Here is a 15,812-nt window from a genome sequence, read left to right as displayed (position 1 = left end):
TGCGTTCTATTTTGGTGCTATTTTGTGATAATTTAATAATTATATATTATTTAATAATAATTGTTATAATAAAAGTTTTATTTATAAAGCATTGTTATGCAGCATTTTTACTCATCACAAGTGCTTAACAATGTCAATAATGAAACAAAATGTTATAAAATTAGGATTAAGCTATTAATTAATTAATAATGTAAAATATATATATATATGCAGGCCCGTAGCCAGCATTGTGATGGGGGGAATCTTTTTCCCCCAAAAGTGGAGTGAGGGGGGGGGGGGGGGGGGGGTTATGTCTTATATGTTTCCTCTATGCTGCGCCTATAGCGATCGATCGCCAGTGGTTGGCGAACTAGTAACTCAGTGGGTTTTCCATCCACCGAGTTTTTGCGCATTTTGAAAATGCGCATGAAAAAAGCTGGATGGAAAAAGACCAAAATTCGAAAAAAGCCCCAAATATCGCAAAAAGATATTTACGCTAGGAGGAGGTGGAAAAGTTAGACTATCGCATCGCCAAAATTCGGAAAAACTGGATGGAAAAGGGTTTTTCGCATAAACGATGACGTATCATGCCTCAAGTCAAGTGGTTCTGTACATGATCGCGATGTAAAGATGGCAAATGCATACAAAAACAGTTCTGGAGAGAGCAAAAATTGCTGGAGAAAATACATCTTCTCCATGTAAAGAAAAGAAAAAGAAAAAAATGTTTCACAACCTCAACGTGCAAAAATGCGTAACTGCCAGATGGACGTAAAACCACTATTGTTTGGCGTCCTCTCACGTGATCTAAAGTTTATTCGCATAACTGTAACGAACCCTTCGATCCCCCCTGGCTACGGGCCTGATATGGGGAGCCGAAAAGAGTCGGCTCTCCACAGTAAGAAGAGCCAATAGAGCCGCATCTCAAAATAGAGCCGAAAATCCCATCACTACCCGGCATACATAACTTTGTTCATTACGCTGAAGAGGTGCACGACCTCGCTTCGCACGGGGTCCTCACGCAGGGGCGGAGCCACCGCGATTGCATCATTTTTGGCACACGGACCCTCGCGCTGGTCGCGACGCGCCAAGTATAAACTTAGCTTAGGCACCGACTGAGGAAATAAACTCTCCGCTCTCTACCACTGGCAGAAGCAGAGCAATACGCGCAAGGAGAGACAGCGAGGCACCGAAGGACAAATAAAAACGATATTGGAAAAAAACTGTGGCACTTGCAGAGCACAAGCGTAATACTGAAGGAAAAAGCGGCTCCCAAATAGGATCCTAAAGCGGCTCCCATTGTGGAGCCAGTTGCAATCGTTCACTTCAAAGAGCCGGCTCTTAGAGCCGGATCGTTCGCGAACGACACATCACTAGTAACTTAGGGAAAATAATCTGCTCAACACGGTCAGCGTTCCTTCAACTCAGAAGAACAACTCAATCGTTTCATTAAGAGAAGAGCCATTCTGTCGTCGTAATAATCAAGATAAATTAGCTACTAAGGAATTAGGGCCACCGAGACCAAATTTAAACATCAAACAAGTGAAGTGTCCACAAAGGGAGGAAAAGAATATAACCGGGGATTTTTGCGAAACTGGTATGAAGGGAAAACATGGCTCGCGCGCCCTGTTCTGCTCTCCCTGCAATCTGCTCCATCCTTAATACTGTTGCCCATTTATATTCTAACTCCTAAACTAAAATGCTGTCTGAGGAATTCAGAAATTATTGTGAGTGGGAGAGATTCACTGTATTTAATTAATGGTAAATCTGGCCTCTCCATGTTTAAAGTTTTTTGTGAGGGCAGTCATGGCCTGGCGGTTAGGGAACTGGTCTTGTGACCGGTGGGTCGTGGGTTCGATTCCCAGACAGGCCATGACTGAGGCACCTAACCCCAACTGCTCCCCGGGCGCCAGGGCTAGGGCTGCCCACCGCTCTGGGCACGTGTGATCCACAGCCCCCTAGTAACCACTAGTGTGTGTGTGTGTGTTCTGACTGCACAGATGGGTTAAAAGCGGAGGACAAATTTCGATTGGGGTGTAAAAATCACAATTGACAAAATATGGCACATTTCAAATTGAGAGATGACAATTTCAGTTAAATGTTCAGTCATTGTAGAGCTTTAACCAAGATGATATTTACAAGATATATTGGTGCACAAATACTGTACCATCCATAATGTAAAGAGAAATATATATTTATCATTATATTTTCATTGGTTAAGTCACTGTTTTTTATTTACCCACTGAAATGGTCACCTTGGATGTCATCACAACAATTGCCCCCCCTGAGATATTTGTCAGCGGCCGCCACTGGGGCCAAGAATAAATTTGATTAGCACTTCATAGAAGAAAGTAAAAAGCACTTTGACAAATGGTTTGCTTCTTTATGGTGGTAAAAGCTACATTGCTCCAGAGGCAATGTTGTATACAAATTTTTAGTTTTTTTTCCTTCAAAGTGTATCATTACGACCCAGTTAGCGTTTTAACCATATTCCTCAACTATTGAACGAAATGTCAAGCACATTTATATATATATAATTCTTATCTCTTGATGGAAAGGGTTTTTCAGCTTGCTGGCCCTCACCACGTGCCCTTCAGTCAGTGCAGTACTGATGGCAGATGTCATGCATGCTTTAAAAGGGATTACACTGCACCTGTATCAATCATGAACTCCACACAAAGAAAGAAACTATGCAACACATTTATAAAAAACAAAGATGAAATTTTTATTACTTCAGATTGACTGTAGGATTATGATACCAGGCACCCAGGCACCTGCCCTTGGCTGTGTGTTATGGAATTCTACGTCTCTTTAACATGGCACACGTCCTCTCCAGCACACAAGAGCATAAAGCAGGTGGCGTACACTCTCTCCTCTCTGTATTTACAATATTCTGAAAGAAATGTACAAGACTCTGTGGCATTCACAATCTCAACAAGAAATACGATACAATTTTGTTCCTTCTGTATAAACTAGTCATTAGATCATTATTTATTATAATTATCAATCATCGTCATCATCATTTTACTTTTCATGGTTCATGATCACTTTAAACACATACACATGTCCTTTCTGATTTACTGACGCGAACCTTTCTGCACGTCACCCTGTCCTTCCTCGAACCATCGTCACCAGCATTTCCATATAGCAAAATAATTGAATTTGCCAGTCTAAACTCTCTTCTACAGATATACCAGGCCTTCCATTCAGAACATTTACATACTGTACACACACACACACACACGCACACACACACACACACACGCTAACACACACGCACACACAAACACGTGCACACCATGGTTCTACTTCCTTTCTTCTGCAATATATAAAACCACACATTCTCTCTTTTCCTTCTTTGGCTAAACATTTTTGTATTTCCATCAGCCACGTTCAGGAATTCAACTTAAAAGCAAACACACAGTTCTAAAGTTTTTGTCTCTTTATGTTTGTGGAACAGTCTGAGCATTCCTGGCGTTCCTCTACACCCAGGAGTCCGGCGAGCCCGGGTACTGCTCAGTCCGATACGAGGCTCTCCGCGTTGTGGAGTAGAAGTCCACGTAGTTGGTGGTGGTTTTGAGTGCGTGGGGCTGTGTGGCGTAGTTGGCTGTGGAGTACTGTACAGCCTGCCCCAGGAACGGCTCCTCGTAGCCTTGGGGAGACTGAAGGTACATCCCATACTGCTCGTAGCTCCTAGCGCCTCCCTCTTCGCCGTAGTACATATGCTGAGGGGGACACACCATACGCAGCCAATGAGCAACACGGCAGATAGCAGCACAGCTGGGCTCAGGTCCAATTCTACGCCCACCCTGTCCCCAAGTTGAAATATACATCTACAAACATGCTCGAATTCTGGTTAATAGTGGGCCCTCAGTGGCGTGGACTCTTCTGAAATGTATTGGAACTAGGGATGCAAATTATCGATTAATTCATTAATCGTTAGTTGACTGATCTTATCGATCGACTTTCGATTAATCGATAAGCGGCGTTTTTCACCTGAATTTCAGTGTTTCAATAGGGCTTTTAAAAATATCAGCTAAATATACTGCTCAAAAAAATTAAGGGAACACTAAAATAACACATCCTAGATCTCAATTAATAAAAATCTTTGAAATCAGTTGAAAATCTCTCATTTCTACCTGTTGTCTGTTCCATTTGCACAAGAGCAGTTGAAATTGATTCACAATCAGTGTTGCTTCCTATCTGAACACGAAGTGTGGATGACTTGGAGTTACATTGTGTTGTTTAAGTGTTCCCTTTATTTTTTGAGCAGTGTAGTTAAAACACTTTGTTCAAAAAGTATATATTATATTATGATAATTATATTGTATTATATTATATATTGCTCAAGTAATTATGCATGAGGAAATTATGGTATAACAAAATACATTCTTTCATTTTAAAAAAGGAATAAATTAAGGACTGGCTCAGTTCAATTTGAAACATTAGACATTTAAAAAAATGTTTAAAAAAAAAAAGAAATTAAATAGAGAGCCAAACAGAATATTATTGAGCCCATGTTTGGACAATGTTTCTAGCTTTGTAGTGAACACATCCTGTAACGCGACCGGAGAGTGCCCAAGTTTCCACAACATCATTGAGCTTGTCAGTTAAACTGTCAGCGGTGTGTCTATCCGACATGTTCGTCGTAATCAGCACTGCAGATTTTAGCTGCCAGTTCTCGTCAGTGTAGTGGCACGTCACAGTAATGTAACTTTCTGTTGTTAGAGCCGTCCAACAATCTGTTGTAAGGGCTACAGTAGTAGCAGTAGATAGCTTTGTTTTTAGCTCACTCGTATTTTTTTGTAGCGAGCTTCGAAAACGCTCGCCTTCCCAGTGTAGCTGTGATTTTAGGTTGACCAGGTGCACTGGTGATATGCAGGACAGCTGCATGCATGGTGTTCAAATGATAATTGAGTGAGCTAGTGGAACTGTTGTACTTCAATACCGCATTACACACAGAACATTTGACTTCTTTGCCTAAATTAGCAATGTTGAAATTGTAGCGACTACTACTCCTCGCAGCGAATTCCCTAACAGACAGGCACTTGGCCCTTTAAGTGACACTGGGAGAGCGGCGCCTGCACGCGCCAGGGGAGGGGAAGAGAACAGTGCTATTGAGTTGCGTGGAAAATAAAGTTTCCCTCCTTGGGATTTTCTGGATTACGCAGTTTCTGCCTCATTTCCCGAACACGCTTCAAAATGGTCCCACACCGTACGTCTTTTCGCCCGCTTCATTTTGTTTTCCACTCTGGTCTTTCGCGACACGTGTTCACCTCTCGTACGCTCTGTTCAAGTTAATACAGGAGCGCTCTCTAATGATTAATCGTGATTAATACATTTTGATCGAGTAACGTCTTAATCGACAATTAATCGAAAGTCGATTAATCATTTGCATCCCTAATTGGAACTAATCCTCAGGGAGAGATAACAGTGGATGTGGGAGCAGCGTTTTGTACGGCTCACACAGTCTTGCACACGTTACACGGGTCTGCCGTGGTCCGGGCTCCAGCCAAACAGGCTGCTTTGTTTCACTCTCCATCTTCTCATCTTTTCTTTCAGCAGTCATCCCTTCAAATGTCACGCATAACTGCATGTCTCATGACTTTTTTCCCCCATTTAACTCATTTCTAACTATTCTAACCATCACCAACCATTACACTCAATCGCAAGTTCAAACACTCCTAGTATTTAAACTCATGGTGTTTCACTAGTGATCAGTTAGCTGTTAGAGCCGTTATCTTGCTAACTGGTTCCACTGGGTCTATTATACTGGTAGCTATGACACTGGGCTGCAAGTGAATCGTGGAGTGTGTGTGTGGGTGAGGCGAGTGTGTGTGTGTGGCTGGAACTCACCTGGGCTCTCCTCGACTCCTCCCTGCTAGGTGAGGAATAGGAGCTGATGTAAAAGGGAGATGTTTTCACAGAGCCTGAAACAAACCCAGAGAAAGTTAGTCATTCTGCTGCCGGCTCTTTGCTGACAGGGTTATGCCCATGTGCCCTTAACTCCAGAGTGCTACTTAAACCAGTTCCAGAAGACCAACCGATAGGAGCCACAGGCTGAGCCTGCACTGCCATCTGACACACTCAAACCTGATTTTATTACACATCTTATATCTTGTATTCCATTCAATTTATTTCTAAGGAAACTACTGGCTATCGCCTGTTTAAATCAGCGAAGACAGTAAATGCTTGCAGCACATTTCCCAGATCAATTGTAATTTGATCTCAGACTGCAAACAACTTTACTACCTGATTCTTAAACAAGAATGAATCTGGTTATGAATCATTCAGTCCTACCTGTGTATGGGGTTTTGAGAACACCGTCTCCTTGGTAGTTATAAAATTGCATAGATGGCTGTGTCCTCTGGTAATCAGAGCATTGCTCCTTAATGCCTAGGACAGCTGGGGATGAGGTTACACTGACCGCTGCAAAGGAAATACATTATTTTTTACTGTTTTAAAGGCGCTATGACTGAGATTAAACACACAGTGGCACTGTTGCTTTCCGATTCAGTCATTCAGTCAAAGCTAGAGTATTTGTAGAAGTGGTAAAAAGCTTTTATTTTGTGCCAAAACTTCACAAACATTCTCAAAAGCAAATAAATAAATTATTTCCCCATAGGCACAGGCATGCTTACTTGTCTGGTGGACCGGAGACATCTGAATGGAGGTTGAGGGTAATGTTGGCTGAGATTTGAAGCGGTCTCGCTCCAGAGTGGACACAGGAGTCAAGAAGTGGTTCTGATTCCAGCCATCCTGCAACAGGAACCAGTTCTGAGGGTTCACACTTCCTCCGGGGTACGCATTACGTGGATGCTTGCACACACAATCTAACAGCATTCGACAGCATAGACACTCACACTTACTGCCTTTCTGTCTCTGTGTCACACATGCACGCATGCACAGATCGGGTATTGTATTGGTTGTAGGTCTGGAGTGCAAACATGTACAGTATCCCTCAGTAGAACCCTACAACCTTCATCCATAGGCACTACTTGTTTCTACACTTCCATTGGGGGGGGGGGGGTTGCTCCTTTACTCCAGCCTCTTACCTTCTTGTAGATGGTGCGCAGGTCTCTGTACTGCCACAGTGTGTTGAGGACCTGCGCAGCTGCCTTCACCACCTTCATGGAGTACCTGTAACCAACCCCAAAGACCAAAGATCTCACCCACTGAGCTCCTCTGCCACTGACCAACAGGAAGCATGATAATACATCATGTGTCTTTTTGTGTATCTGGCAGCGTGCTGTGGTTGGTGGGTTGCATTCGTGGCCGAACTGAGCGCACCTCTCTCCGCGGCCTTTAGTGATGTTGACGAGCTTCTCGATGCCGCCCGTGTCGGCCAGGGCTTTGGCGTTCTCCATGTTCCTGCTGGAGACCTCATGCAGTGTGCAGCAAATCGCTGCCACGGTCTCGTCAGACAGCAGTGTGGTGTTCCCCCCGGGCAGACGGTTCACCAAGTCCCGCATGGCATACTTCCCTGTTACACACACACTAGGTTTAAGTTCAAGTCACGAAAGGTGTGGGGTTAGTAACATCAGACTCTTGGGATTAGTAACACCAGACTCTTAGGATTAGTAACCCCTGACGGAGGACAGAGGGCTGGTGCAGGAGACAGGCGCTACACCCCTGCGCGCTCTCACCTATCAGCTCCTTGTTCCTAACATCCAGCGCCATGTTTCTGAGCGCCGTGGCGACAGAACACACCACGCGGTCGTTATCCATCCGTAGCAGCTCTACCAGGATGGGCAGACCTTTCTCCTTCCGCACGGCCCCACGGATATATGCAGAGAACTACACACACACACACGATGAGCTACTGCCTTGTGACAAGTTTTACATTTTGAAGATTTAATGGTACATTAGGTGTTTTAAGACAATACAGGAGTGGAACTATAGTATTAGGCAATAGCCAAGAGTCTGCAGGTTTGTTTATTACATGTAGTTAAAGCTGAAGTTGAGCTCATGTGGTTTCTTCTAAATTTACGGCGGTGAAAATCGCATGATAGTCCGAAAAATATGTTCCATGCAATGCGGGAAATTGGAGAGAAAAAACATTTCAATGTGGATTTAAATTTTATTCATACTGTCATGCTTGATTTATCAAAAGTCATTTCTTGGAATTACAAATATCAGCATTATGTTGTGGAGGTTGAGACTCATCTAGCATTAGCATGGCACTGCCTATCTATGGACAGAGCTGTACATGACAAAACACGGACAAGTATTTTCATCTCCAAGAGGATGAGGCCTAACCTGTTTGAGCTGAAACCGAACTTAAAATACAGTCTTGCTGATTGCTGCTTACCACTAGACTATTAAGGTAGGCTGTTAACTTATCATGGCAGACTAGTCTGGCAAGGCTAAGTTAACATCCTGACTAGACAGCTATGTAGCTAGTTAGCTATGCGTTATTTAATACAAGCCGTAATGTGTATAATTTGTGTCCTAATATATATGAAATCCACAATATTTGAAAAACTATGGCTGCACTATTAACCAGTTTATCCCGTGAAATTATACAGGAACTTTGTAACGACTAACAGCCTTTCACAATCCTCAGATACTATCTCCATAATCTATCTCCATTACATACAGAAGTGTGTGCGTGCGCACACGCGCACACACACACACACACACACACACACACACACACACACACACACACACACCTTTACCTTCCAATTTCCGGCGGAGAGGTTCTGCAGTGACCCAGCGGCGCCCTCTAGTGTTGCAGGGTTGGAGCTCTCCGCCAGCAGGGTGAGATAGGGCTTCACCACTGCAGGGTGCCACAGCATCTCAGCACCTTTAGGAGACTTGGAGAAACCAGGGATGGGCCCCACGCCATCCCACTAACACCACAACACACACACTCATTAGGATATTGTAACATTAATAAATTATTAACAGTCAGTACAGGAACAAACAAATTTGCTCACCTGCTCCTCCTTGAGGTTCTTCCTCTTTTTCTTCCTCTTCCTCCCCCAGCAGCTGTAGTCTGCCTCTTTGCTGGGCGACTCTGAGCCCAGCGACCCGTCTACCTCCTCAGTGGTGATCAGACGCGAGGGAGGGATCTCCAGCTCTAACCGGTACGAGAGGTTCCGCAGGGTGCAAACACAGTTCTCCACAATCTGCGAGGGGAGCGGCCAGTGGAAAAGGCGGGAAGCAGAAAGATGGCGAGGTGGACAGAACCAGACAGGGTCAGAACAGGAGCCTCAGAGAACACAACCAGGCCATCGCCACCTCCCAGGTTTCCCCGAGCACCTGACCCGCCGGACGGAACCGAAACTTGTCTCGGACAAGACCTCCTTCCCACAAGCCTCTGCGTGTGGGAAAGGCCGGGGCACGCAGCTCTGACGTGGCGTGGGGAGGGCCGCCTCAGGAAGGATGGAGAACGCTTGTGTTATTAACGCACGCCGTCCACCAGCCTGTCAGGACCTATAAAGTCCTAAAGGGCATCAACTGCTTTAACAGCAGCACTTACTTAGGATTAAAGATCTCAGGGCTGCAGTCTGCAAGCTTCTAGACGCTCGGACCCAGCTTTGACTTCCACGCTGTGTGCAGATGCACCAGTATGTCTGGGCCCTGAGGTCCAAGCACCCGTATGTAACTCTAAACACGTGTGTGTGTGTGTGTGTGTGTGTATACACACCTTGCTGTCGAAGTCGGATGTGCTCACGCAGGCTTTGATGACGTAAAGCAGCGAGTCCACCAGCCCTTCACAGCAGCGCAGCTGTTTTCTGGCCTCTTCACCTGCCGAGCTCAGGTTCCTATGGCAACAAGTGGCTCAGGGTCAGCACCTCATATCCGGTCGGAAATGAAATCCCGCACACTAGCGGTGCATATCGGTTCCAATGAGCAGCACCAGTGTGTGTGTGTGTGTGTGTGTGTGTGTGTGTGTGTGTGTGTGTGTGTGTGTGTGTGTGTGATACAGTGGGACTGAGTCAGGTGATTTGTGCTCCCTCACTAAAACTTTTAGTCTGGCTCTGTTTTCAAATTCCAGCTTACATGGACCAACCTTGGTGAGTTTGTGTAGAACAGAGAAACATCTACCAGTTATATTTGATCGCTATTGGCAGGTCTTGGTTTGAAGGGAGATTGTAGGTGGATTCTTTCCAACCAGTGAAAACATTAGACCAAAAACACCACCTTGTAAAAGCACCACCCACCACCCACCACCCACCCTATGAATCCCTTTTTGATCACGCAAGATCTATAATCGAGATCATTATCTGAGAAAGTCTGTTGCAAACAGTAGGGGGCGATCTGAGCACTTTCATCTATGTACAGTATTTGGTTTAACCGTCATGTTTCAGATTCAGACTGGCAGGATATATTATGTCTACCCCCCCCCCCCCCACCCCCCCACCCTCCTGGTTTATTGGCAGATATTTAGCTACACTAGATGTTACTGCTCAGGGTGCCACTCTGTGTGTCTGAGCAGGGCGGGTCATATGACCACCCACGCATGTCACTCACCAGCGAACCATGACATTTCTGCGGCTTAATATGGAAACAGTGTCTTTGTGTTACCATACTGTAGACTAATTAACACATAAAAGCCCTGATGATGGTGACATCTTAACAGAATTCAGGGCCGTAGATATGGAACATCTCTGCTATCCATTAGAGAAGCTTCTGGTTCCGATCATTAGACAACGTTGGACACCTCATTATATTCAGGGGTACGTGACATGAAACCTAATCTAAAGTGGCTTAACTGTGCTGCAGTGAACGGCTCTCCACAAGGGGGCAGTGCTGTGCTGTAGGTACCTGAGGCAGCCAGTAGTATTTCGGAGCACAAGTGAAGAATGGAACTTGAGCTTGTGGTCGTCGTCGTAGGACGAGCTGCTCCAGCCGGAATGGGGAATGATCACAGTGTTGGTCAGAGTCGTTAAGGCATCGTGGACGATTGTCATCTTAACGGCGTCACAGGAGGACAAGTTCCACAGGACCCCTGCGGAGAATGGTGGTTAGTGCTCACAAGGTTTTCAAGGTCTTTATCGAGCAATGCGCAAAGATGAGGTCTGGAAATGGAGACAGACACAGTCACACCTCCACAAGGTGCCTGTGCCCGGTGGCTTAGCTGCAGGGGTCACCAGCCAGGGGTCACCCTTCCGTTCACTCAAAGCTAACTAGAAGACCCTTCGTCCCTAATGAATCCTGCCTATGTCCATCCGCCGCAAAGACTTATGGGGGATGAGCTGGCCCCCGGCTGGGTCAAACAGCGCGGACCCGGGTTACTGGTCGTGAAATGTAAGCGGTGGGGAAAAACAAGAATCTAATCAATCAGTTAAATCGAACTTTTCTATCCAAGCTCACTTAACTTGGCTTGGCTGTCAGTTCTGAGTCAGTCATACACAGTATTTTTGTATCTGCAATCTTATTGATGTAAAGGATGATGTGTGTTTCTGTGCTGTGATTAGATCGTCTAACCGCAGCTTTAGAAAATCACCAGTACATGGGGTTACTTGTTCATAGTAGACATTTTAGTAGGGCTTTTATTTTGTATAATGACAGCAAATAATGGGACTAAATAAGCTTTGGACTACACAAACAAGTGCGCACACACACACACACGCAGGCTTACACACATGCACGCACACACACTTGCACAGAAGAGAACAGGCACTGAGAAGTGAACATGACATCTGCTGAAGTGATTGAGTGTAAATGCACAGCAGTGTGTGTGTGTATGTGTGTGAGAGAGAGAGAGAGGGGGGGAAATCAGGATGGCAGCGTGTCTACTAGCAGATCTCTGGCGAGATCTTAAATCCTCGTCAGTAGCAGTAGTCTCGTTCCTCATTGCTTTCAAATAATGAGCATAGACAGCGAAATCCTCCACATCGCCTGCGTGTGCATGTGTGTGTGTGTGAGGGTGTGTGTATGTTCGCACAAACTCCCAGCTGACACCTGCTAGCAGACATAAAACAAGACCAGAAATTCTTACGCTTTATACAATAATATACAACCGTTTCACTAACAGAAAAAGCCTGCTAAACTAACCTCATGGCTAACCTAGTAATAACCTAGATCCTCATGACCAGGACCCAATAACCTACACCCCCAACGACCTACACCCCTGGTCTACAGGTTGACACAACTAATGGGTTGAGTAGCCACTAGAACTCACAAGTCCCCTTACATTACGGTACCTAAACCACGTCGCTCCAGCACACAAGTGCAGTTCAGCCCTTCAGCGTCCCTTCACCACGTGATGTGCCATGACCACACACAGGGAGTGATGTCCCTCCTTAAACAGGCCACAGCAGGACTGCGTGAGCTCATCCTGAACATCCCGCAGGTCCCCGTGAGGCTACGTTTGACAGGTGAGCATGACGGAGTACATGCAGACACTCTTGTGATTTATGTGCTCTGTGTGTGTGTGTGTGTGTGTGTGTGTGTGTGTGTGTGTGTGTGTGTGTGTGTGAGAGAGAAAACCAGAAGAAAGATGATGGTTGAAAGCATCTCTCTCTCTCTCTGCGGAGGCAGTGACGCTGGTGTGGAGAAGGACTCCTTCCCCAGCTCTAATGAAGCATGGATCAGAGCTACAGCTCAGCAGCATGGGCATTAAAGGAGGAGCTGTGGGAGGGGAGGAGCTATGGTGCTGGGGGCGTCACCCCTAGCACAGGCTCCACCCCCATGGTTGCCATGGAGAATGGTGTCCAAACACGGTCGGACTCCACGCCTTAGTACCACGCCACGGCTCCGTTAGTCAAGGGACTTCCCCCAGTGAAAAACGTCTCACACTCTCCATCTCCCACACACACACACACACACACACACACACACACACACACACACACACACACACACACACACACACACACACACTCACACACACACACAGCTAGAAGCTCATAAACATGTTTACCCCATCACCAATGCCAAACTCTTCTGTTCAGTGCTCCTCACAGCACCTGCTGTCAATAACGCGCTCTTTATGGCACAATAGACGGTGCTGCCTTCACAGCCAACAAAGTCAGAGTGCATTACCGACTGTCCTCAACAGGCAGTCACTATGGCAACCAGGATAGAAACAACCACTACCACAAACAGCTGACATTTCGGCCACTTAATAGCAATTGTGCTGAAGTAAACAAGGTGAGAGGTGTGTCCGTGTCCGGGGAGGCCGTCCGACAGGAAGTCGTTGAAGAGCACACCACGTCATTACCCATCACCTCACCACAGAGGAACCTGCTGATTGGTGCTCTCCGGGGGGACCGTCAGCTCTGATTGGCTTAGATTATTCAGAGGTGACACTGGAGGTTTTGGCCCCGTGTAATTGCTCGACGTACCGCTGTCAACCACCAATTAGGAGAACACTGTGATTCACACTAGAGTCAGAACTAATCACTTCAGTGGTGATGAGAGCGGAGAGAACAGGGAACAGATCTGTGCTCGAGATCCGGTTCAAAGAGCAAGACTTAACAACAGGACCCTAAAAGAGAGACTCGCACAGAGAGATGGAGTGAGACATTGAGACAGAGTTGGCCAGGGCTATGCAGGAGAGTTCAAGCAGACAAGCACTTCCAGCTCAGACAGAGAGAGATCAAGCTAACTTCTCATGCTCAGATCAACAGAAGACAGTAGTTAATTAATATAAATACATGATAGTTAATATAAATACATGAACACAAACTTCAATACAAGCATACGTAGTTAATCTGTGCATCACATCTACAGGGGCTGTTAACCCGTAGCCTGAGCAATCTGTCTCTGTAGAACCCACATAAAGAAAAAATACATATATATACATACACATCTCACTATATAGTTTTGCTATAGAAGAACAGAACACACAGCAAATACAGAGTCCAGGGAATCAGTCATGTAGGCTGAAGCAATCCATTAATAATTCTCCACTCCCAAGTGAGCCTGACTAGGCTAGACACACACACACACACACACACACACACACACACACACACACACACACACACACACACACACACGCTCGACAGGTCACGATTCCACAAATTCAGCATCTGCTGCACTGCAGGGAGAGACAGTGCGTAATACTCTGGCCAGGCTTTCTCTGCCTGTCAAGAACTAAGAGTGTGTGTTTGTGTGTGTGTATAGTTTGCGCAAAGTCACTGTGCAGACAGATCACAGTTCGACTTGAGCAGCAGACCTTGCCTGGTGCAGTCTCATCTTCCGAGAAGCCCCGTCACCTGCGTGCTGCCCCAGACGTCGGGCTGGGGGCGTAAACAAAACGGGCGGCTGCGGCTGTGTACAGCACCCGCTCCTACAGAGTACAGCCAAACACTCGGAGCAGTAGGGGGGAGCTGACTCAGGCTGCTATGACTCACACCCACCAGTGGGGGCGCTGGAACCCATTGGGCTGATACAGCAGAAACGCAGAAGCACGCCGCACGGCTGAATCCCACGGCTGGGCTGGCGGGACCTCACTTGCAGTAATTTAAGTGCTACGCCAAAACCTCACAAGCCACACAAAGTCCTCAAACAGCACGATGACGAGCGACCATCGCGGGTGGGGCCGAGGTGTGGCAGCAGCGGCAGACACGTGCGTGTGGTCCCACAGTCCGCCTCGTCAGCGCGAGAGGAGCGCGAGAGGAGCCTGGCGATGCATGGAGCTCGTACGGCGTGTGGGATTTACGGCGGGCCGAGATCCCGAGCGGCTCCCTGTTCGGATACAACAGTCCCGGCTGCTGCGGTTACGCTGTGATGCTCGGAGCGGACGCAGTTCCGCTGTGTAGCGGAGAACAGCTGCTGTGGCTGTAGGGAGAGCACGTGAGCACGTGAGAAGGCAGTACTACTGTGTCGTGGTGATTCATGGAGAGGCTGGGGAAGACTGCTGCACACAGCCCCGCCCCCACCGCTAGAAACAAAAACACACGCAAAGAAAAAGACGCACAGCAGATGTAGCGCTACGGAACTATGGAGCTACGGAGAGAGAGAGAGAGAGAGAGAGAGAGAGAGAGAGAGAGAGAGAGAGAGAGAGAGAGAGAGAGAGAGAGAGAGAGAGAGAGAGAGAGAGAGCAGAGGGACGTGTGGATTCTCTTCCGTGTGTAATGCATATGTGTGTGTGTGTGTGTGTGTGTGTGTGTGTGTGTAATACATAATGCATGTGTGTGTGTGTAGTACATAATGCATGTGTGTGTAGTTTCCTGGCAGGTGTGTGTGTGGCAGATGGCAGTATGATCACTGAACTGTTGAAATAAAAGAATGGCAGTATAGTTCCTTGGTGACAAGATACTTGCACACACACACACACACACGCACACACACGCACACACACACGTGTGCGCGCGCATACACGCGCACTTAAGAGATCCACTCATATCAACCCCACACAGCATCAAATCAGAGCAATTCAACAAAACCTACACAAGGAACATTAACGGAAACACACACACACACACACACACACACACACACACACACACACACACACACACACACTTACCCGTGATGATCTCTCGCACTTCAGCATCCACAGTCTTCCTCAGCAGGCGGAGCAGAGCGGGTACGCCCCCGGCGTTCCTCACGGCGATCTTGTTGTCGTCGGTTGCTTTGCCGTAGACCAGGTTCCTCAGGGCCCCGCACGCATTACGCTGCACCTCCAGAACCTTGTGGTCCAGCAGATCCACCAGGTGCTTGATTCCGCCCAGCCGACACACCTGGGCACACAGTGGCACACACTGTAGCCCCACACGGCTCAACCCCGCCACTTCCACCGTACCCCAGCAGGTGGCGTGGTGAACACCCAAACCAAAGCCCACCCAGGTTCAAACACTCATTATACTTGTGATACTGGCCAGTTTAATGGGAAATATTAACAAATGTTTCATCTTGAAAATCTGAAGACT

General features: G+C 46.7%; 1 protein-coding gene across 7 annotated transcripts in view; it reads right to left on the bottom strand.

Annotated features, from left to right (window-relative positions):
• Window positions 1-2,676: 2,676 nt before the first annotated feature.
• LOC143512353 (plakophilin-4-like) overlaps window positions 2,677-15,812 on the bottom strand; it is a 67,355-nt gene continuing 54,219 nt past the window's right edge. For all 7 annotated transcript variants that reach the window (XM_077002553.1, XM_077002550.1, XM_077002551.1 and 4 more), the window contains 12 exons: window positions 15,410-15,623; window positions 10,753-10,936; window positions 9,632-9,749; window positions 8,919-9,110; window positions 8,658-8,831; window positions 7,623-7,773; window positions 7,267-7,459; window positions 7,032-7,116; window positions 6,618-6,735; window positions 6,277-6,405; window positions 5,833-5,906; window positions 2,677-3,701 (listed from right to left, as the gene is read on the bottom strand). In XM_077002553.1, the coding sequence (XP_076858668.1) occupies window positions 3,459-3,701; window positions 5,833-5,906; window positions 6,277-6,405; window positions 6,618-6,735; window positions 7,032-7,116; window positions 7,267-7,459; window positions 7,623-7,773; window positions 8,658-8,831; window positions 8,919-9,110; window positions 9,632-9,749; window positions 10,753-10,936; window positions 15,410-15,623 (1,875 nt within the window). In that variant the 3' untranslated portion in view covers window positions 2,677-3,458. The remainder of the gene's footprint in view (window positions 3,702-5,832; window positions 5,907-6,276; window positions 6,406-6,617; window positions 6,736-7,031; window positions 7,117-7,266; window positions 7,460-7,622; window positions 7,774-8,657; window positions 8,832-8,918; window positions 9,111-9,631; window positions 9,750-10,752; window positions 10,937-15,409; window positions 15,624-15,812) is intronic.

Source organism: Brachyhypopomus gauderio, chromosome 4 (assembly GCF_052324685.1).
Source record: "Brachyhypopomus gauderio isolate BG-103 chromosome 4, BGAUD_0.2, whole genome shotgun sequence".
Classification (NCBI taxonomy): Eukaryota; Metazoa; Chordata; class Actinopteri; order Gymnotiformes; family Hypopomidae; genus Brachyhypopomus; species Brachyhypopomus gauderio.
This window is presented reverse-complemented; position numbering and strand designations above follow the sequence as displayed.